At 45.3% G+C, this 22,977-nt stretch overlaps 1 protein-coding gene across 1 annotated transcript in view; it reads left to right on the top strand.

The window, feature by feature from the left end:
• LOC106812043 overlaps positions 1-22,977 on the top strand; it is a 79,691-nt gene that overhangs the window by 31,957 nt on the left and 24,757 nt on the right. The window contains exon 3 of the mRNA XM_014815800.1: positions 14,779-14,906. Coding sequence (XP_014671286.1) covers positions 14,779-14,906 — 128 coding nt within the window. The remainder of the gene's footprint in view (positions 1-14,778; positions 14,907-22,977) is intronic.

The raw sequence follows: 22,977 nt of genomic DNA, 5'->3' as shown, positions 1-22,977 counted from the left end.
GCGGCAATGAGTTCGAGGGAGCGGAGCGCCCGAGGGGCAGGGGCGTGTACATTGAGGGGGGGGGGTTAAGGTCCAGGACGTCCGGACCCCCCCCCCTGCTCGCGCAAAAAAAGCATCTAAGGGGGTGTTATGTTTTATCGACTTGAAACAGTCCTGCTGGATTAAATAAGGTAGCAGTATTTTGATGTAGATATTTTAACAAAACAACGATATCATTTAAATAAATTTCTAGTATTGATTCTTATAATGAATATCATGAACACCGTCTGCTAAGCAATCAAGCAAAAATAACATGAAGATTAGGTTTGTGATCACTTGCAAATGACATTTTATACAAAAATAAAATTCATGTAACATTACAAAGATACGTGCTGGTAACGTGCATGTGTGATGACACTCGGGAGGGGGGAACACATTTTACCCATCCGAGCTCCATGTAGATACAGGTAAGAGGGAAAATACAGCTCTCTCCCGACCGATACCGACCGGTCCCGCGTTCATCCGAACGCATTGTGTGCATACGGTACAAGCTACAGAATACCCCAAACCACACATGCAATACTTTCATCCAGAATTGAATTAATTATTAACTATATACGCATCTGTAATAATATTCTTTATTCGAACACCTTACTCAGAGGTGCCGGAAGTGGGGAGAAGAGCGGCCGCCCCTCCAATCCAAAAAGTGGAAGGGCAAACCCAAAAAGTCCCCCCAAAAAAGAAGAGTGGGAAATAAAAAATAAAATGTATGAGCTAAGACTTGTTAATTCTAACGTTCAAAAACTAATTTATACATTTATTTTAAGTTTTCGCTGCGCGCTTTGCGTGATTGACGCACACGCCGCACATACGCACCCACGCCGCACACACGCGCTTACGGACACACGTCACACACGCGCGCTCACGCACACACGCCGCACACGCGCGTTGACGCACACACATCGCATACACACGTTGCACACACGCACCCACGTCGCGCACGCGCGCTCACTGGTGTGGGCCTCACTCGAGATGATGCTCTCGAGCTCTGTTGGCTGTCTCCTCTCTATACTACTATCTCGTTCACGTTCGCAATGCGGAATATACGAGGCAGCGCGTGGTTACATCGCATTTGTGGCTTCATTCCTCTTCGCCCACTCTCGGTGTTGCGAAGACGCAAACTGAAACCCTGCGTCACCCATCACCCTACTAAATTACGCGCGTACACTTGTGAGGTAGGTATGTGCTAGCTAGAAACATATGTCAATATGGTTGGACAAACGGGGGCCACCATTGTTTGCAAAACTAGCACGGGTGCTCGTGTGTGTGCTCGTCTGTGCGGGCGCGTCTGTTCTGCCCTTTCGAAGGCCCCAGTCGCGTGATTTGATTACCATAATAAACGTGCCGATGTATTGGGCGGAGGCGAGGGGAAGAGGCAGACGAACACCTCCGCTGTTGTTTTGCCCGCAGCTAGGTGGCATTGTAACGTGGTGGATGACCTCTGGCGGCTCATGAGCCCGCCATGTTGCCCTGTTTGTGTTTATACCAGCCATATATATATATATATATATACAGCGTCGGCGCTTGCAGTGTACGTACAGATCCGTACGTGCCACCATTAAAGATACACTCGAGCTTTTGTACCGGTATTGCTCTAAGGAAGAATATACATGCTTATTGACCAATGAATCGAATCACATACGCCTTGTAAATTCTATGTCTGTATCGAACGCGGTATACCGTATTCCGCGGCTTGTGTGCGGGACTTTATTCTCAGAAAATGTCTTCAAAAAACTATCATGTGTCCTATAAGCTGAAGGTGACGTGACGGTGGTCCTGGCGGTGGTTCGCGGGCAGCGGAGTGAGCTGCGGCTGGTAAATAGCGGGGAGAGGTGCGCTGCTGCGTCGCCGGTGTGTGAAATGCAATCACCGGTTTAGCGAGCGGTCGGGCTAGAGAGAGCCTTCCGCTTTGCATCAGTGGCGTCTGCTACGTGTGTTTAACAGCCGTTGTGCGTGAGACAGGATGCTGGGTGACAGACAGCGTGGTAGATGAGTACATGAGTAGTATAGTGCGGTAAAGGCAAGGGCTATTTTGTCGTGGAGAACAGGGTAGTGTTGTAAAGGCACATGCTATAATGTATGTAGTCGACGACAGGGTAGTGTGGCAACGTGACGTGCTATTGTGTAGTGTCGATGACAGGGTAGTGTTGTAGACATCAGTGTAAACTAACGTGATAGAAAGTAGAACAGAGAGTAGAACCCATGCAGGGGTGGGGGTCGCCGATGATATACTGTATATTGCGCAGGCATATTTAATTTTCCGTATTGTTTTTGTTGGCGTCGGCAACAAGAAAACATTTGAGCTGCTTTTTCCAAAAACGTCTCAAACGCATTCGCAGCTTATCTCATCGACCGCGCTGCATTTTTGTAACGCCGCTGGCCTCGCAACTTAAAAAAAATATCTTCGCCGCCAGCCAGGGTCGGTCGGCAGCTGCGCCATTCTACGTCGCGAGGTGCGACCTCTGCAAACAGTCGGCCATCGTATCACGCGAATCACGTTGCGCGTCAACGTTTACGTCGGGCTATAACTGTCCCCTCGGGGGAGGGGCGGCGGGGGGAGGGGGAGGGGGAGCAGCGCCGACGGCGGGGTTAGTGTATGCTCGGCTGCAGCGCTCGCTGCTGTGAAGTGCGCGTGGGTCGGTGGCTCGCCGTTCTCGGGTCACGAAACCTTGTTAGTAGGTTGCAGGGGTGTCAGTCGCCGACTACGCGCCGCTGATGCGCCCTGGCTCACTGACCGCGCACGCGCCATGTAAGCCGACCCGGACGCGCGCAGATGCGCGCATGCACGCACGCATGCGGGTATGCACGCACACCTATGTGTGCACTGTCTATATAGCTGCGCGCGCCCGCTGAGAATCGCCGCCGTTTAACCGCAAACAAAGTGGCATGTTATCTGCGGCGCTGTCGTCGCCGCCTGCTGGAACAATGCCAGGGTTAAGCTTGCGCGCGCGGGCTGCGGCGTGCGTGTCACTGACACCGTCCGCCGCTCTCAGGTGAGCCGCCAGGAAAAAAAAATAGAACGAGCAGCCGAGCCGGGCAGGGCCGAACACTGGTAGGACGACTTTCCGTAATTTGCGCGAAATTAGGTTGAACTGCGCAGCGCGCACGCATTCCAAAGGCTCTGCTCGGATCCGCCTCACTCGCTGCTCCTCCCTCGCCTGCGAGGGCCGCGACTCGGCGATGTCCCTGCGTGTGAAGTGCACTTGTTTTGTTTGTCGACGACGAGGGGAATGGCGGGGAGTGTCGGCCCGCCGGAGCAGAGGTCGGTTGCGTAAGCAGTGACTGAAGAAAGGCGCGCGAGAGCTCTTCTCGCTTCTCTCAGGGCCGCGTGTCACGCGCAACGCGCGTGGGCGTTCAGGACGCTGCGTGCATGCGCAGATAGAGAGAGAGAGAGAGAGAGAGAGAGAGAGAGAGAGAGATAAACGATAAAAAAATCGTGAGCCCCCTTAGGTCTTTGCCCCCCATCCAAAACTGCTTCCGGCGCGCCTCACCTCACTTACGTAAGGGAGACCGGCCGAACTGAACTGATCAACTGAATCGCAATATTACAATTGAATTTGTCTTGATTTCAGGGAAGCGAATCTTTTTTTTAAAAACTTTTTTCCCATTTTTTCGCCTTCTAAATCTTATGGGGGGGGGCGACCGCCATCGCCCACCTGGCTACGTTAAAGATATATTAGTTATATCTTTAGTATAATATATACTTATAGTTAGTAAAGATAATAGTCCCTTATAATTAGTTAAAGATTATGATTATGAATATTTGTATGCATATCAAAAATCAAATTTGAGTTCATCTGACAGGGGCGTAGATAGCGGGGGAATGGGGGTATATCTATATCCCTATCTATTGAGGAGGGGTGGCGTTCATCCCCCCTACTTTCAGGAATAAAATATGGGAATTTTTTTATATTTTACAGACAATAAATACTGGAAATTTATCTACAAATCCGTCATCGCTGTTCATACTCTCCTAATGTATTATTACAGAAATGGAACGAAAAATACATCTACTGTAAAATGGCTGTAACTCGTTCCAAGAATGACATTATTTTACTGAAACTCTGACGGTAAATTTGGGCGCATTCCCCATATACCTTTTTTTTTTCAAAATCTCCAAAGTATAATCTTTGCTTTATTCAAAATTAGAATAGGACCTATTAAAAGTTGGGATATTGAATTTTCACGGATATTGAATGGAAAAAATTTAATTCATCTCACTTTGGGGGGGGGAAGGGTGCTGAGACTCGACCGGAAGTATATTCCCGATTTTGTATAAGGGGTGAAAATATGCACTTTTTTGGTTCAAATCTGGTTGTTTTCTCATATTTTTTGGCAGTTTTAATGTTCTCAGTAAAACATACTTTTTATCAAAATTTAGTGTGTGTGCGCGCGCGCGGCGCATCAACAAACACTGACATCATTGCTAAACGCTGAGTCAGCTTCCGCGCAATCAGCAGCATGTGATAGCCTGGCGTCGCGGCAGCCTTGCCCTGTGTAAGCTCACTGCTGCTCAGTCACGTCCCCTGGGGAGAGAGAGAAGGCTGGCCAGTACACACTCATAGCGACGCACGCGTGTGTCACGCAGTGTCAGCGTTGTTGTCGGTGAGCAAGCAGGCCCTACTTTCGGACACTGAATTAAATATTACTTACTGCGAGATGAAGAGTACTACTAGTTGAAACCTGATTTAGATAAATGGAGGAAGAAAACGTGAGAGGGACACGAGGGATAGAGATAAGGGAAAGGCGAGTAAGGAAGGGAGCAAGAGAGGCTAGGGGGTGAGAGGTGGGGGAAGAAAGTAAGAGCAGCCGATAGAGAAAACCCGAGAGAGAGCGAGAAGGGGGAGATAAATTCCTCCCTACAAAGACCCACCCTTCCCGCGCCTCCTCGCCCCTAGTTTATCGCGCCTCTGAAGCCATCCAACGCTAGGGAGGAGGATGCCATGACGCGGGAAATTATTTATAGGCGAGGCGGCGGCGGCGGCAGCAAATCTACGAAGCCGCTGCGTATATATGACGCATATACGTACCGCGGTCAATACATTGTGGGCGGGCGGTGGTGCAGCCCCTGGGCTCGCTTGCACAGAATCTTGGCATTCCTCCAGGAGCGTGAGCCGGCGGGGAGGCGGAAAGCGGGACGCGCGTGGCTGCGGCTATTTGCCGAGGTATTGCACCACAACTAACCAGCACCGAGACCTAGTTCTCAGGGACGGCGGTTGCGTCATCGTCACATGATCGTTCGGCTAGCTACTACTGACGAAGCAACGCTTTCGAAAATCGCCGCGTCAGGCCCGCTCGCGTGAAAGATGACTGCGCAAAAATGTGTTCGACAGTTATTTCTCGCCGCCGCCTGGCCAGCGTCGTGTTTTATGCCGCCTTGATATTGACATGGGAAAGTGTGTGTAAACACAGTAGGCATAATAAAATTCCAGGCACCTACCGATGCCTAGATCGCTGTCAGCGGAAGGCAGTGCCCCAAGAAATGTTAATTCCCAAGGTTTATTTCCTTGAAGTGTGCATGCTACGGCTAAGCAACTGCCATTAACGGCTTAGCAAGGTATTGCCGGGAGAGCTACCGGAATAAAGGAAGCAGCGGAATTTGTGAAAGGAAAATATTTCAAGATGGCGTTTTTCCGTCTTTCCGGAACTAGTAATACGAACATTCCATGCTTTTTCTCCGTGAGAATTTAAGGAGCGCGGGTGAAGGCGCCCCCCCCTCCCGCCGTCCGTTAAGGAATTTCGAGAAAACTATATTTCGAAATTTTCGGTATAGTAGCACAGTTTTATTGCCGATGGATATAATGTCAATGAGAGAATTTCCGGATGATGTAATATCAACGGAGGAATTGTACTTCCGGTGGATGTAATGTCGAAGAGGGAATTTCCGGTGGATGTAATGTCAAAGGGGAAATTGTATTTCCGAGGAATAAAATGTCAAGAAAATGAACGTATTTGCCTAACGTGGAATTCTGAGGAATGCTCTTGTGTTTCCTGTAATGGCGAAAAGCGCAGTTGTGTTTCTGAGGGGAGGAAATATAATGTTGGTGGAGGGGGCGCATGCGTGCTGTCGTTTTCTCGCATGCGTTTATGTCGAGTAAGCGATTTCGGTGCGTATCTGCATCGGCGTCTGATTACGGTAAAGCCAGCCTGTCGATTAGCTACCGCTAACAGCTGCAGCCTAGGCAGGTACCCCTGCTTACCTGGGTCCTGCCAGCTGTTGGGAGCACCTGCAAGAGGCGTGAACATGTTCGGAGTAATCGCAGGTAAGGCGGTGTGACGTGTTATACATTCCTCCTGTGGCAAACGCCCCCCCCCCCTTACATTGCGTGCGTCCGTCAACAGTTGGGCACAAATCTAAACGGCTCGACGTACGGATTCGAAAGTCGGGACGTAGGTGGGTAATCCGAAAACGAGTTGGGATGTCGAAGCTGGGGGTCAAAGGTCAAGAGGTGTAAAAGAAGGGGGTATATTACATCCTTTTAGGGAGGAAATGCAGAATTGCGGCACAAATCTAAACGGCTCGACCTAGGCTCGTTATAGTCGGTGTATAGCATCATGGTAGGAAAAACCATCACTGTGCCGAAATTGGAGGTCACAGGTCAAAGGGCAGTGGGGAAAAGGTCAGATATCAGACATTTTCTGAGAACATGGGCTAACGGACAGAGTGAAAAAAAAATTTGTTTCAGTGCTGTCCTATCATTTTTATCACTTTATTGAAAGGACCATGAAGTGTGCTTTCCACTGACATGCGAAGAGTAAGTGTCTGATAACCTTTTGACCCTCAAGAGGAGGGTTAAACATGGATTCCTGAACTGCCTCAATGATGTCACAGTCATGGCACATCCATAATCGGGAACCCCAACATGCCTCGATAGCCTAACGGCTACAGCAGAGGATTAGGGCTCAAAGGTCCTTAGATCGAATCCCATCAGATTTTTTATTATTTACCTGGTTTCTGTATTTTTCTATCTTTATCCATTTAACTATTTCTTTCCAATTAAGGAAAATATTTACAACAATTTCATAACAACACATAATTTTTACAACAATTAAATATTTTTTTATATATAATAGGGTTAGGGTTAGGGTCAGGGTCACAATGCACCATAAAACAGGAGTTTCAGGCACGCGATTTGTATCAACCAATGGGATTTGGGAGGTATGCTGAATGCAGAAGGTTGCTGAAATGATGTGTATGCAACTGCGTATCTGCATATCTGCGCCTAAAGTCTCACTACGCACGACTTAAATGTTACGTTTATCATTCTAGCAACATACCTCAGATGAGCCCAGACGCTCTGCGGCTCTAGTTCTCTTTTTTCCGGCATAACCTACCCGTGAGTGTTGTGGAAGCAACTGACGTTGACACTTTCAAGCCAAGGCTTCGCCCCCACATGTGTAGTACGGTGTTTTAGCTTTGAGATAGAGACATGGGGAATTTGGCACATTAATCAGGCAAATGTGCAGGTACGGGCGGCGATGCACCCAGAAGACATTAGCTACATACTTAAAGTGATTACGTCACCGTAAATGGTAAAAAATAAAAATAATATTTCCAGTTTTTCACAAAATATAAGTAATTCTGTTCACTTTTTATCGTTAAATTGCTGCATTATACTTCTTATTTTACTATATTGTTTGATGTGAACATACACTCGTGACGCATACATAGCCCATAGCAAGCAATTAATGTCAGGAACGTCAAATCGTCAAGGTTTTTTTGATTTTTAACTAGTTGCGAAACAATCTTATCAGGTAAGAATTTGACGATACGTTTATAGTCCCGTTAGTTCTTACTTTTAATGTAAAAAAAGGCAACAAAAATGTTGCAAATTTTACCATAGAAAATTTGTGACGTAGTCAATTTATGAGCGCACATAATTCAGCGTGGACAGAAGGCATTTCAAAATGGTACAAACACATTAACTTCAACAAGAATGCGGCGGAGTTTATCAAACGGTCATCATTAAGCGGGCAACGTACACACTACACATGTATGGTAACCCACTTTAGGACCATTCACCCCCTGAAGGCACTCGCTACCTTGTCACTATATCCAGTGCAATGGACACCGACATGCAACTTGGCAGTGATTCTAGAATTATCAATCGCTGTAAAAATTGCTATGAAATCGATTCGTCTGCGGGAATGTGCAACTGCAACATGTAGCGAGTCAAACAGAGTCAGCGAGTGCAAACTGGTCACTTGTGACGATTAATTGCAAGAAATCAAACTCGTTTGATTTTGAACTACTTGTCACTCCCTTGTTTGTTTTTTCCCTTGTTTTTCCCTTGTAACTACTTGTTTGCTCTAGAATTGCTTCGAAATCACATGTACGCACACGCGGTGACACATCGACCGATAGCTTGCGGTTGCAGGTTGCAGCGACGAGCAACCAAAAATCGCAGGCATGCACTAGGCTTTAGGTCGACAGCAACGCAACTGACAGCGACGGGCAGCGATTGACACTGGAAGTTGTAGAAGGCGCTTAGGTCGAAGCGACGATCGCCTATAGATCGCGCAACTAAATAAGTATACATGACTTGTTCAATGTTGCTGTGTGCATGTTGTGTAAATCAATGTATGTATGCATTGTTTCATTCGCATTTGAATCTCGTCGCAGCGATCGCAAGGCAGCTTGTCAGGTAAAACAATGCAAGCGACGGGTGAAACTAGATTTAGCACGACCCCGCTGTATTCGCGATGAAAGTTTAAGGACCTCAACGATTGCTCAACAAATTGTGATTCATTTTTGTTTATAAATTATTAATAATTTATATATACTATTATTTATTATTTTCACATAAAAAATTACACATATAATTATCAAGCGTATAAGGAGTTCTCCCATATATACCCTTCGTTTCTATAATGTACGTCGATGGTTGCTCAATTAAAACTGACTTCTTCTCACTCACTCATTTGTGTCCTTTTTTGTTGTTGTGAGCTACAGTGTCATTGACACTTTCATTTCCATGTGAAATGTCTTTAGCGTTAATGTTTTGACTCTATTGAAAGGACCCGTAATTCCTGTTGAAACAAAATCTGGTATAAATAGATGTTAAACAGATACAATCACATGATTTCAAAGTAAAATAAATGATACAGTTCCCTAACAGGTAACAGGTAATTAATACAGTAAAACTCGCATAAAACGCCATCGTCTAACACGTCAATTCGCTTAAGTCGTCATGGAAGTCAAAGTCCACATTTTTTCTCATGATAAAGCCATATGAATACTCCCGCCAAAGTCGTCATTTACAAGCCGTCATTATGTACAAGTCATCACCCTCCTATGTAATACAAACAACAGTAAAATCATATGACGTTTGGTGCATGTTCTCTTCAAGTCGGTGTCCTTGTGAGTCGTGACGCTTGTATCTTTTTAAACTGTGTTGACTGTTGGCTCGGTGGGGGAAAATTGATGGGAGATAATCTGGATGTAGAGAATCTTTCGATGGCCGTTCTATAAAAAATGAGAGAAAGGTTTTTGTAAATTATCTTTGCAAAGGACTATATTTTATTATTTACTGCCATGAAGAAAAATAATTCACAAATTTTAAATATTCATAGTTTTTCGTTACCCTTATCTACACTATAATCTTTTACTTGAGCATTTAGATCCACTTGCTTCATTTCTTCACGCTCAGCTAGAATTATTCGATTTTCTGTTCTCTGGTAGCAATGACGGCTCTACTATAATTTTAGACTAATTATTGGTCTAGTACTAGTAGTAGTAATTAAGTCGATGTAGACTGAAGCTTGGAAATGGGATCTCTGCACGTGTAATTTTGATTCCCAAACTGTTTTAAAATTATCTGATTCTAAGAGTAAGAAACAGAAACCGAAATGAATCTTACCTAGGCTGTGGCTGTGCCGTGGCTGTGACAAAGTTGTCAGAACAAACGGTCGGTCGGTCCTTGACCCGGCGGGACTCCAGTGGAATCCATATTCGTTCTCCTGACTAATTGCTGTTAGCCATCTGTGTCTCCTCGGGCTACGACAGCTCAAAGAATGAGCGTTTTTTGTCACTTGAAAGACTGTGATTGCGGCATGCAAACACCACATAATTTCTTGGCACTATGCGCTGCGTGCATTGAGCGGTACGTTACTACGGTTTGTTTTCATCGGCTCCAATTACATCCGGTGAAATAGTCAAATGTTCCCGGATGTCCGCCCCCACCTATACGATTACGGGTCATTCTTTGACGGGCAATGTTCTCCCAACGTCCAACACCTAGCCGGGGCGTTGGCGAGGGAGAAACTTGCCCTTGTCGATAATCCTATATCAGTCGCCTTTATCTTTGCGCGCTGGCATTCTTTTGACAGGCTTCGAGCTGGTCGTTTAGCGGACAATGAGGGGCGAGGGAGGGTCGGTGGTTGTAAGACGAAGTTAAACGCGTGATCGTGATAGCGCGCGCACGCTCGCTGCTGAGACACGTGAAGGCACTCGCCCCACACCCGCGAAGATAACGTAAAGGAGTCCTCTCGCTTTTCTGACTAATGCAAGTTCCGTGTCCGCTTCAAGTAGAAGAGGGGCGGATGAAGGGGAGGAGGTTGTTTCCTTGAACACGAAAACCGGCGCCTCCGAAGCCGTTATGGAGTGGTTGTTCGCTCGGTCGAGTTTTTCTCATGTTTGTTTGCGTGCTTTTTTTTCTCGGTGCTGGATTCGGTTTCGCTAGGTTCGTATTACGTACCTCATATCGTGCGTAATACAGTCGCGTGCGTTTTATTACGCGGTGTGTAAGGTGAGATAATTGCAGGTAGCTTCGTGCGTGGGTTTAGAAATGAGTAATTTTCGTAAAGCCTTTTAACCTTTCAACGTTTTACGATATGTAAATAGATAGTGGAAATCGAGGGCCATAATGTGCTACGTTTGAACTATCACGCAATCAACTCGCGCGTGTGCCGTCTGTGGAAAAATGGATCGCAAAAGAGCCTGGCACAGCTAGAAAGTGTTTTGCATAACTCGGCCCGTAGAGAAAGCTATATGAATTAGTAACGACTGATGTCTTCTATGTTGCTTAATACGTAAGCTCGAAAGTAGTTCCTGCGGTCACACACACACACACACACACACACACACACACACATATACACACACACACACACACACACACACATACACATACACACACATATACACACACACACGCACACACATACATACATACACACATACACACACACATGCACACACGCCTGTACAAATACGTCAACGATTTCGTTCTTCTAAAGCTAGTTTGAATCACGAATATATTTCGCATTCAATCCCTTAATATTAAAACCCCCTACAAAAACTACCACATATATACCGATATAGTTATAAGCTGTCTCTATCCTGCTGAGACTAATACATTTTCAACGCTTCAAGCGCAGAAAAAAACGTGCGAAAACGTGAGATATCGCATCGCAGCTTCAAGCGTGAGAGAAGGCTCGCGCCACCTACCGGTTATACATGTCATCATCCTCGGCGCCCCAGCCCCAGAACTGGTTCGAGAAACCATTGACAGCTAGGAAATCCTTCCGCGAGATGGCGCCAGCGCCACCGAACAACGCATTGTACGGTAACCTACGGAAAGAGAGTGTGAGAGAGTGGAGACTCGGTATTAATATTAATATTAATAAATAAAATAATTATATTATATTAAAATTTATTATAATAATAATAATTATTATTATTATCATTATTTTGGTATTTAGCTTATCTGACGTAATCTTTTAAATTACTGGGAACTAGATGGATGGTGTTGCGTTATGTTGAAATAGAGATGGATAGATGGAGACTGGATAGATAAATGTTATGTAATGAATATAATGGGTGGAGGGTTAGTTCTAAATATATTAGCTTCCAGGGTGTGCAGATTTTATGCCCGGGTCCGACCTGTGTAAATTTGTGAATGTATTACTATTACCTAAAACACAATCAGAATAATATACAACATCAATAATACTCAATTCAACTTGGATTCAATCATATCAATACTTTTCTAGTTGTCTAATGCCCCTGTGACGGGCAACAGCATGGCAAAAATGTCATCGAGGCCCTTTAGGTCAAGTCGACCCTCTCTCCCCTGCTCGGAGTTGCACTTGGGGCAGGCACTGTTCCCAGCCCACCAACTGTCCAAGCATGCCTTGCAGCCCAGCAGTGACTGGCAGCAGGCAGAAACCACTGGTTTCTGAACTGGCCCTGTAAACAAAGAACAATTAACATACCGGTAATTAGTTGTTATAATGATTCAAGCACAGCACGTATGAACCAATTTGCGACCAAGGTACCAATTTGGTCATTTAAGTGCACCTTGGCACAGATTGAATCTGACTAAAATTATTTCCCAGATGTATAAAAATATAGTACATTTGAAAAACCAAATCCACACAATTTATAGCATGTCATCAGGAGTCTATCATTAATCTATTGAGATCTATTGAGATCTAGAGAGATCTATTGAGAGTCTATCTTATTGATAGACTCCTGATGTCATGTTGTATGGGTGGCATGTAAATGTATTTGAGGAGTTGACAATACAGCTCATGTAGCTAAACCTTAACATTGTGTTAAAGTGATAACTTCATACCTAAATAACAAAAATTAGAAAAAATTAGAATATATTTTGCTTTGTCACTACCGGTATTACAATTATGAGCCTGTAGACATATTATAACTGGTGTAGGGGTTTCTATTTTCGAGAAGAAAAGGGAGTACATCGTTTATTTTTTTAGCTTTGTGTGCACTAAGTTAAAATTTCACAGATATATCGCTATCAGGGCGTCAAGTGACAAGTGACGCTCAGAAAATAGGAAAATTGGAATTTCAGATGTGAAAAAATAGAAGGAATTTTGGTGATAAAATATATGTTAAATAGAAATATTTGTTGCGTTCGATGACCTTCCAACACCCCTACAGCCATCTTGATCCACCACAAATGGTTTTATTGTATCCCCCGAACAAATTTTATTTCTCTTCCGCTCTCTAACTCAGCCCCTAATTGACCTAGCGCGACCAAACTTGGTATGCTTACACATCTTGGGGAGAAGGTCTGTCGCATACCAAAACCACCACTGCTCTTGACCTTAGTTTGACCTTTTTCAGAAAATCTGCGAACCAATTCGATCGGTGACGTCAGCTGAAAAATGCGATGTTCCGTGCTGACAGAATCGCGCTCGACGCATCTCTGTCGCGATGGCACACGCAATCGCATCACGGGCTGCTTTCAAGGTCGCTCGGCGAATAAATGTAAAATGTCTCAATTTTTTGGCCCACATTCGCCGGGCACGTGACGGGACGGCGCGGGGCCCGAAAAGCAATCGACTCGGGCGGGCGTGTGTTTGTTTTGTGTAAATCGATGTTGCTTTTTACGGCTACAAGCTTCTGCAAAATCTCGCATTTTTGCGTGTTACTGCCAAGCGGAGTGACGGCGACTCATGATGACGTGGCGGTTAGATCATTTTTTACGGCGTGAAAATTTCCGCCGTGGCGCACGCTATTGACGCTGACTAAAGGTCGCAGTGGCTTCTAAAAAAGGGCAGTCCTGAGCGAGAGAAAGCGAGAGGGAAGAGGAGGGAGACTGTACCTAGAAGATACGTGCGTATGTACGTGTATGTACGTGCCACTGTATGTGTGCGCCCTCGATGCCCGGGTGCGAATGTATGTGCGTGCGTCTCTCCCGGGGCTTGGGTTCAGTTTTGGATTTCCTCCAGAAAAAAATAGCAGCCTGTCGGAAGTCCTACGACGGTTTTTAGGTCTCCGAATAAGCGTCTAGAGAACGAACGTTCGACCGAAGTTTTTGGGCCGAGCCAAGCGCACTGTGGTCGTGTTGTGACGAGCGCTGGGGTCGCTGTCGCTCTGCCAACAAAGCAAGGTCCCGCCCTCACGAGAGAGAGGCGTTGTCTGCGGTCTCTCGTCGCTCGCGCGGTTGCGTGAAGTGAGGCAGCGAGACAGCGCATGACGTACCTCGCCCGGATCTCGAGTGCGTGTCGAATGTGGAAACCGTAGCTGTTAACGAGCGTGTAAAGCAGGGTTTACACTATATCGACTTTATGCAATTTTTTCTTCTTTCTACCAACCTCTCTATATATAATATTATCGTATGTTCAAAGCTCTTACGTTATCGACTGCGAGGCGGCTAACTTTTCAACATTTGCACGCGCAACGGTTACTCGCTGATTATTTGGTTGTTAGCAAGCTGCTGAAGAAGCATGGTCTTACAGTAGCGTTAATCATGCACCACACGCACGAACCACACGCACGGCCACACGCGCACACGCACGTACGCGTGCACACACACGAACACACGTACATACACAGACTCGCATACACACCGCACGCACGCACGCGCGAACACATACGAACACGCGTGCACGCACGCACGCACCGCACGCACGCGCTTATCTGACTACGTGTACGCGTAAAGAATCGTCACGCTCTCAGAGGACGCAGGTCATTATCAATTCATGACACGGAGAACTATTTCCACATATATCCGAATCTCTGAATACGCAATCTGATGAGAGCTCCACTCAGGAGCAATTTCGCGACCATTTTCGCTCTCCGCGTACGCACGCACACACGTACCCGGGAGCATCGCCCTGCCACCGTGACCTCCATTGACCTCTGCCAGCGGTACTGTCATCGTTCTCTCTGCGCGTCCATTAGCGTTGATGGCTGGCCGACGCGCTTTGCCGCGAGCCCGGGCGACAGACAGACACTGACGACGATGTGTGTTGTTGATTTCTCAGGTCCGCCGGAGCAGAGTGAGAACAGCAACCCTGACAGCGTGATCCGCACGCCTCCGCCCGTAGATCAGCAGCCGGTGAAGCCACGAGGCAAGGGACGACCGCCAAAGAATGCTGATAGCAGACCGCAGGTACGAGGCGGACCCTCCCCCTCTCCTCCCTCCTCCGCGCCGCCACTGCAGGTACGAGGCGAACCCTCTCCCTCCTCCTCTCCTCTGCCCCGGCTGCTGCTGCTGCTGCTGCTGCGGCTGCCGCACCTTTCTCTCCACAGGCACTTGAAGCGTTTCAATAAAATATAATGCTAACTAAATATGAAATCTATTTACTATCAAATTCTTAATGGTTCTATACTCTCTTTCACCGTCCAAATCCTACGTCCAACCATACGCTTCCGGCGCCATTGCTTTCGCGGTGCGACTGTTGCACGCTTACACTAATATATATAGTAGTATTACACTATATTTAGTTAGCATTATACATTTTATTGAAACGCTTCAAGTGCCTGTGTTTCTCTCGCTCTCTCTCCCTCATTCTCTCTCTCTCTCTCTCTCTCTCTCTCTCTCTCTCGCTCTCTCTCTCTCTCTCTCTCGCTCTCTCTCTCCGCCTCTCCTCTCTCTCTCTCTCTCTCTACTCTCTCTCTCTCTCTCTCTCTTCTCTTGCTCGCTCGCTCGCTCGCTCTCTCTTTCTCTCTCGCTCTCCCTCCCTCTCTCCCTCTCGCTCACTCTCTGCTTCTCCGTGTCTCTCTGTCTGTTCTGACTCTCTCACTCCATCTCTGCCTGTCTTTCTCCGCCGTCCCTCCCTGCTTTCATCCCTCTCTACCAGCATGCGAACTAATTACACGTACCCTGACGTCGTGAGACAGTGGCAGACAGGAGGAGGGGGGCTGCTGCTGTGTATTTCTGTTTGCATTCGCGAAGGTGACCTTCCGATGCCGCTCACTGTCGGTGACCTTCCGATAATTGTTATTGACGCAGTTTAAGTTCGCATTGTTTGCAATTTTACAGAGAGGTATACGTGTGTGTATATAATATGTATATGTATTACTATTATGTATATATATATATATATATAATATATATATGTGTTCACCGCATTCCATTGCAGCGATTATGACAATTTGATTTACTGATGGCGAGATCCGGACCTGTAACTATTGTACTCGGCGTTATTACATAATACGAGATGACGTAGCGCTAAAAGAATAGTGAGCTTTGAGAATGCTGTTGGGGGGGATTCAAGGGGGCAGTGCGCGTGTGGCTCGGTGCCATTAGAGAGCAGAGCAATGCCCGACAGTGCGCGGTGGTCGTGATCGTGGCGGTGGTCGGTATGTTTCAGACGTGCGCGTGGTGCATTGTGAATAGGCGTGCTCGTCTGGGTGCTTATCTGAACTTCGGGCGTTGTTGAAACGAAAACACGACACCGTGTGCGCCAGTTTAAACCGGTGGAGTATTTCCAAGCATAATAAACTCCGGTCCCGAAATGTTACTGGCCTTTGCATCTGAGTCGAAATTCGAATGCAAAAAATTTCTGGGGGAATATATATCGCGTTGGTGATATTTTGCCCTCTTTGCTGAGCACAGTCTTCTGATATTTGAGAGACTGTGTGCAGTACGATGTTTAAGCTATAGAATATTATAAGCCATGCACGTGAACACACATACATTATCTAGTATAATTGCACCACCATGTATTTATTATGCTAAAAGTGCAAGGTTACAAGGGCGCGTACATCCAACTAGGCCTAACTAGAACAAGATGGTTTTCCTCCCATTTTGTTACTAGCTATCTTAATCTGCGCATGCCATCAAATTGATTCAATGCATCACAAGAATGTCCAGTTAATTTACAATCAGATGCGGTTAAAATATAGCTGTAGATGTCAAGGTCATTATTAATAGGCAGGGAAATGATGAAGGGGGGAGGGGGCAAAATGGCAAGGCCAGTGTCATGTTGTGCCCGTACTCCAATCGTTCGGCAGATTCGCTGCACGTGAGAATTGGCTGCCGTGAGAATCGTGTGTACGACGGTGGGCAATGATCTGCGACGTAGTTGGAATTTTAGGCGTGGTTAATGTTTGCGTGTGTTGAAATGGAGCCAAGCGAGATGAGATTTCAATCTGAGGAATTTTTTTTGTCACAAACAGAGCGCATTGTCATGGCAACGCCGGTATTAATTCCGCATATGATTAGCATAGTTTCAGGTGAATTCTCTGCGGATGAACTACTACTGCGCCGTACAAAAAGGCAATGCGGGTGTGTCTTGTGGTGTGTGTGTGTGTGTGTGTGTGTGTGTGTGTGTGTGTGTATTTCCTCTTCGGCCTCCTAGCGTAACCAGATTCCATATACTTGCACATCTGAGGCACACCAGTTGTCTAACAAACCTTTGTCTTTGTGACTTATTTAACTTTATCTGCCTTCTACGTCCTTACAGAGATATTCCATTCATACTAGATCACGGGGGATACATGTAGTTGGCGACAACTGTTCGTTTCAAGTTAATATACATATTTGGAGTTACATCACATGCAAACAATACTTTGAGGTTTTAATGAGAAATGCATGTTAAAATTGATAAGCAGTTTATACATGCATAAGCGCCTATACATGTAGACTACTCCAAAATAGGCAGATTCGGCTTTTTGAAAAAAGGGGAGGGGGGTCCAGTCAAAAATGAAGAGCACTTTTATAAAAAGATGCCGAAGGCAGCTTATGTGACGTGTCTAAGGCACGTTGCCACTTAGGGGGAGAAGGGGTTAGGGGGACCTCACCCCAGAAATTAAAAAAAAAGAATTTTTCCAGAAAATAGGAGAAAATAGGAATTTTCCAGAAAATAGGAAAAAATAGAAACTTGACGCCCTGCGCTATATTATTGGTGACTTGAAAGAAAGGGGACAAGACTTTGCTATTGTGCTTATAATACCATTTCGAATGAAATATAATTTTCTTGGGATTCTTAAACTTATAACATTTATTTTATTAGGTGTGAAGTTATGGCTTAAATATAAAACTCAATGCACCTAGAAATATTCTTAAGCAAAATTGAATACCTTTGCACACCACACAGGATAATGCTGCAGTTAACCTCGTCAGGTCCTTTAAGGGTAGAGGGAGGGTGACGCCGACCTGAGCCCCCTCAGCGACCCGTGTGGCCTGGACGAGGGATCGCACACGCTCCTCCAGCTCGTCCAGGTCCTCTGAGCGCCCGGCCCCTCCCCCTCCTTGTGTCCTCCTAGAATGAAACAAGATTCAAATGTGATAGATATATTACCTGGTGTCTGTATGAAACCATGTCAACACAACAATTCGTGTATAAACATGTCTTAAATTTGCCTTTAACAACTGAAATACACAAACCTTCTTTTGCCAGCACGATTTCTTTGCCATTCAAAGAATTCCGATTCCATGCAGGCCTTAACAATCCTTGTTGAGGCCTGCCAGAATTCTTTTGCTGTTGATGAACATGAGAAAATTATAGATGATTATTCTATTTGGGTATGTACACAAAAGATATAGGTATGAGACGATCAGAAGTATATGTGTTAATACTCATTCATTCAAAGTGTTATAACAGCAAACTATGTGTACATGTACTTGGATGAAGCAAGATATAAAATAATGTTAAAATATTTCTCCAGACCAACATGACCATTCAAATAGTCACTAGGAATTTTTTTAATGTTAGAGGTGTGAAAGTATTTTTTTTCACAATGTTTCTTTCTTAGCAAATACATATAGTAAAATTGAGAGATTTCAGTCCACAAGAGGTGAGTCATTGAAGGGGAAACCAACACTTATGAATCCTTAATCGAATGCAATACACATTAGGCGGATTTATCCGAACAGTATCCTTAAGGAGGGTTTATGTCGGGCTTGCCGACTCGACTGGAAGCAACTGGCTGCAACTGGCCGCCACTGGTTGCTCGGAATAGAACAGTGGGCAACTGGACGCAACTAGTCGCTGCAGATCGCTTCCAGTGGCACGAAATGCAGTTGCCTCTAGTCGAGTCGGCTCGCAAGCCCGACAGAAGCCCGCCTTTACGAGATATTTTAATGTTCGGAAAGTAGCAGAGTATCTAGTTTCTGTCCAGGGATTACCTTGTGTGGCTTGGCAGTCCTGAATCTCCTGGTTCCTGGAGTCAAGGATAAGGAATGCCTCCTCCTCACAATTGAGCGACTCGGAAACCTTCTCGGCAACACAGTTTACTGAGAAATCGCCCTCCTTCAGGACCACAAATGTCGTCCGGCATGGCTGAAGCCGCCCATCGACCAATTCGACGACTTGAATTTTCCTTTATTAACAAAGTATACCTACAGTTATATATTAATGCCTGCTGTTGGGGGCACTATGCTCTCATAGTGTTGCTGAGGGAAGGAATAGTACCTTCTTTATACGCCCTAATTTGCCGGTGCATTCGATGTAACAAAACGTTCGACACAAACACAACCACGCAGACGCAGGAGATTCGTGACGTAAACACAATGCGTTATAAGAACAATGCGTCGCGCAAGCGATAGTGCCCGCCCAGGTGGGCACTATCGCTTTATAGTGCCTGCTGCGTTATCCAATGAGATTGCAGCGATTTATCACGTCATGCACTAATTGTCAGTTACTGAATATAGAGAATATAGAGAAAATACGTCATGATCAATATGTCACATCTTGATAAACTAAATAATGATGGCGAGACCAGTAAAGGTATATAATTAGGGGTGACTATTGGGTGCAATTCTGCTATTGCGATAGTATTGCAATAGCTAAAATACTATTGACGATACTATTGCAGTAATTGCAATACTATTGGTTTACCAGGAAATTGTAGAATTTAGCAACCATTGGAACAGAGTATTGCGTATAACCTGTGTTCCTCATGTCAAGTTACCTCTTGTGCACTAGCTAGCTGGTGAGCGAGTTTTCTAATGTAAACTGGGTATATGTGCGTGTAGTAAGCACTATGCTGGTTCCAGTTGTATATATTTCAATGTATGCAGAGATTGTTGAATAACTAGTCCATTGATTCTAATTTAAGACTATTAATAACAATCGATAGTTCAGTTTACTATTGGCAATAACTATTGATATTCTATTTTACTATCGATGCATTGCTATTGAGCCAAATACTATTGCGATGAATCAATGCATTAATTGTTAGATCCCTATATATAATCCCACACTTATAATGACTATAATGAATTTATTACAATCTTTAGGATTTGTCCCCATAAGTGACTTGCCAAGAGCTCTTACAAAACTTATCAATTTATTTAACGAATTTAATCTAACGAAAATCCTTATTTTTTAGCCCAAAGATTTGTAAAACCTTGATGTCGTTCTCAACTAAACTGTATTGCACACTGCATTCGATAGAGCTTTATACTGGAAGTTACTAACCGTCTAACAGTACGTCTCCCAGGCATTGAAAAGCTTGGTCTGCCACCTGTTAACAAACATCAACAGAGGTTTAAGAGCTGTACTAGTCACTCTATGTATGGAAATAATTGATAAGAAATCGGATTGTATGCTCAATAATAATTAAAAGTCAACGGTTAGTTTTATTTCATTTCTACTTATACATTTATTTACTCTTACCACTTGCAAGCAAATTAGTTGTTACTGCCGGACCAGAGTACTGCACCGGTGCTGGGGCTGGGGCTGGTGCTGGTGTTAGTAGGCCTACATGTGGGGTGGCCTGGAGCGTGATGGCTGTCTCGGGTCGCGGTGTTCCCGTCACCTTGTAGTGATTGGTAGGAGACAGCCTCCCGCCAAATCCACCATTAGGATCGGGCAACACCACCCTATTGTTGTTGTCGGTTAAAAAGATCGGCTGATCTGGTACCAACTGAAAAATAATGTTTGTGCACTTTAGTTGTAATTGTAATTTGTATATCACCATTGATGTCTACTCAATACTATAAGTGTTTCATTAAACGGGTATAGGACAAATACCCCCATGCCATTCACCCTCCGGACAATCACCCCTGGACAATTACCCCCCGGCCAATCACCCTCCTCCCGGACAAATAGTGAAATACACCCCGGACATTTACCCCTCCCCCGGACAAATACTCACTTGCTGCTTATTATTCATTGTTGAACAGTGATACAGGGAAGAGGTCGAGGACTAAGGTGGTAGAGGAGGCGGGGGGAGATGGTGGGGAAAAGGTGGAGAATGAGGGAGAGAATGTGAAGGAGGAGGAGAAGAGGAGAGGAGGTGGAGGAAGAGGAGGAGGAGAAGGTGGTGGAGGGAGAGAAGGTGGGGAGGAGGAGAGGGGAGGAGGAGGAGAGGAGGTGGAGGAGGTAGGGGAGGGCGCCTCTACCTCCTACTCTCCTCCTCCATCACATTTGTACTGGAATCATCTCCCCCTGAAATTTTGATAAAACGTAAATTTTACTGAGAAGTGAGAACCTTAAAACTGCAAACGAATATGAGAAAAACAACCAGATTTGAACCAAATAGTGCATATTTTCACCCCTTATACAAAATCGGGAATATACGTCCGGTCGGGTCTCAGCCGTCCCAAAAAGTGAGATGAAATTGAATTTTCCCATTCAACCCCCTGAAAATTCAAGATCCCAACTCTCAATAGGTCTATTCTAATTTTGAATAAAGCAAGGATTTCACTTTCGTGAGCAGTGCATGATAAGACGTGATTTGGGGATTTAGAAAAAAAATCGTATATGCGTCCAAAATTAACTGTCTGAGTTTCAGTAAAATAATGTCATTCTTGGAACGAATTACAGCCATTTTACAGTAGATTTATGTCACGTTCCATTTCTGTAATAATACATTAGGAGAGTTTGAATAGCGATGACGAATTTGTAGATAAATATCCAGTATTTATTGTCTGTAAAATATTACATTTTTCCCCATTTTCTTCCTGAAAGTAGGGGATGATGAAAGCCACCCCACCTCAATAAATGTGTGGGGATATACCCCCATCCCCCCGCTATCTACGGCCCTGTCAGATAAACTCAAATTTGACTTTTGATATGCATACAAATATTCATAATCATAATCTTTGTTAGCAGTACTCTACAGGCGCCGCGGAACGATTTTTGAAGTGGGAGTGCTAAATTTGTTACGCTCGACAGTGGCCAATGCAGGATTTCGAGGAGGGTGGTAAGAAACAGGTGGGGCAGGGGGTATGCGGGTCCTCCCCCAGAAAATTTTGAATCCCCATTTTCCTTCTGAAAGTAGGGGGGGATGATTGTATACGCCATCCCCCTACGTCAATAAGTAAGTCCACGCATCCCCCCATCCCCCCGCTATCTACGCCCCTGATATATACGATAATATATGTATATGATTCGTATTTCTGCGTGTGCGTGCGTTCGTGCGTGTATCTGTCGCTATAGCTCTCCCAGTCTCTCTGTCTGTCTATCTATCTATCTTTCGCTCGCTCTCCCACTCTCTCTCCCTCTGTCTCGCTCTCGCTCACGCTCACTCCCTCTTAGACCGGCAGCCCAGAGGCTTGAGGGTAGACGAACTAGGTACCAATATCTACGTATTGGAGTATATAGGGTGTCACCTAAGACTTATAGAAATGCTATTCTGGCTGGTACCCCCCGTTGCGTATAGCCAGGGGACCCCCCAAAAGGGTGTAAAAAATGGGTCTGAAATAGATGATCATGGTACCAATTGCAATAAGTACCATGGTGAGGTAACTGCTAAATATACATCAAAAACATATACAACAGAAATTTTCGCTGTTGTTAAAGGTACCTATAACATCTAGACTAGCCTAGATGGGCCAAGGGATCTATTTTGGGAGTCTGGCAGGACCAACACATTGGAATACATTTCTGTCATTGCCCATTTTGTATTCCCAGAGGAGTGCTTTGTCACTTAAACCTAGTTTCAAGTGGTACCTATAACATCTAGGCCAGCCTAGATGTACCACAGTGCCCAGGGGTACAATATTTGAGGGTGTCTGGCACCCCTTGTACAACAGGCAAAATTTCTGGCGTAGCCTGTTTTGTGCTCTATGAGTCCCCTGGCTATACGCAACGGGGGGTACCCGCCAGAATAGCATTTCTATAAGTCTTAGGTGACACCCTGTATACTCCAATACGTAAATATTGGTACCTAGTTCGTCTACCCTCAAGCCTCTGGGCTGCCGGTCTCAAGCTTAGCCCTTGTGTGCTTTGTGAGACTGCTGTACCATATGCTGCTTGCATAGTCGAAGTGACATTGAATTAGGGCAG

This window comes from Priapulus caudatus, unplaced genomic scaffold (assembly GCF_000485595.1).
Source record: "Priapulus caudatus unplaced genomic scaffold, Priapulus_caudatus-5.0.1 Scaffold603, whole genome shotgun sequence".
Classification (NCBI taxonomy): domain Eukaryota; kingdom Metazoa; phylum Priapulida; class Priapulimorpha; order Priapulimorphida; family Priapulidae; genus Priapulus; species Priapulus caudatus.
This window is presented reverse-complemented; position numbering and strand designations above follow the sequence as displayed.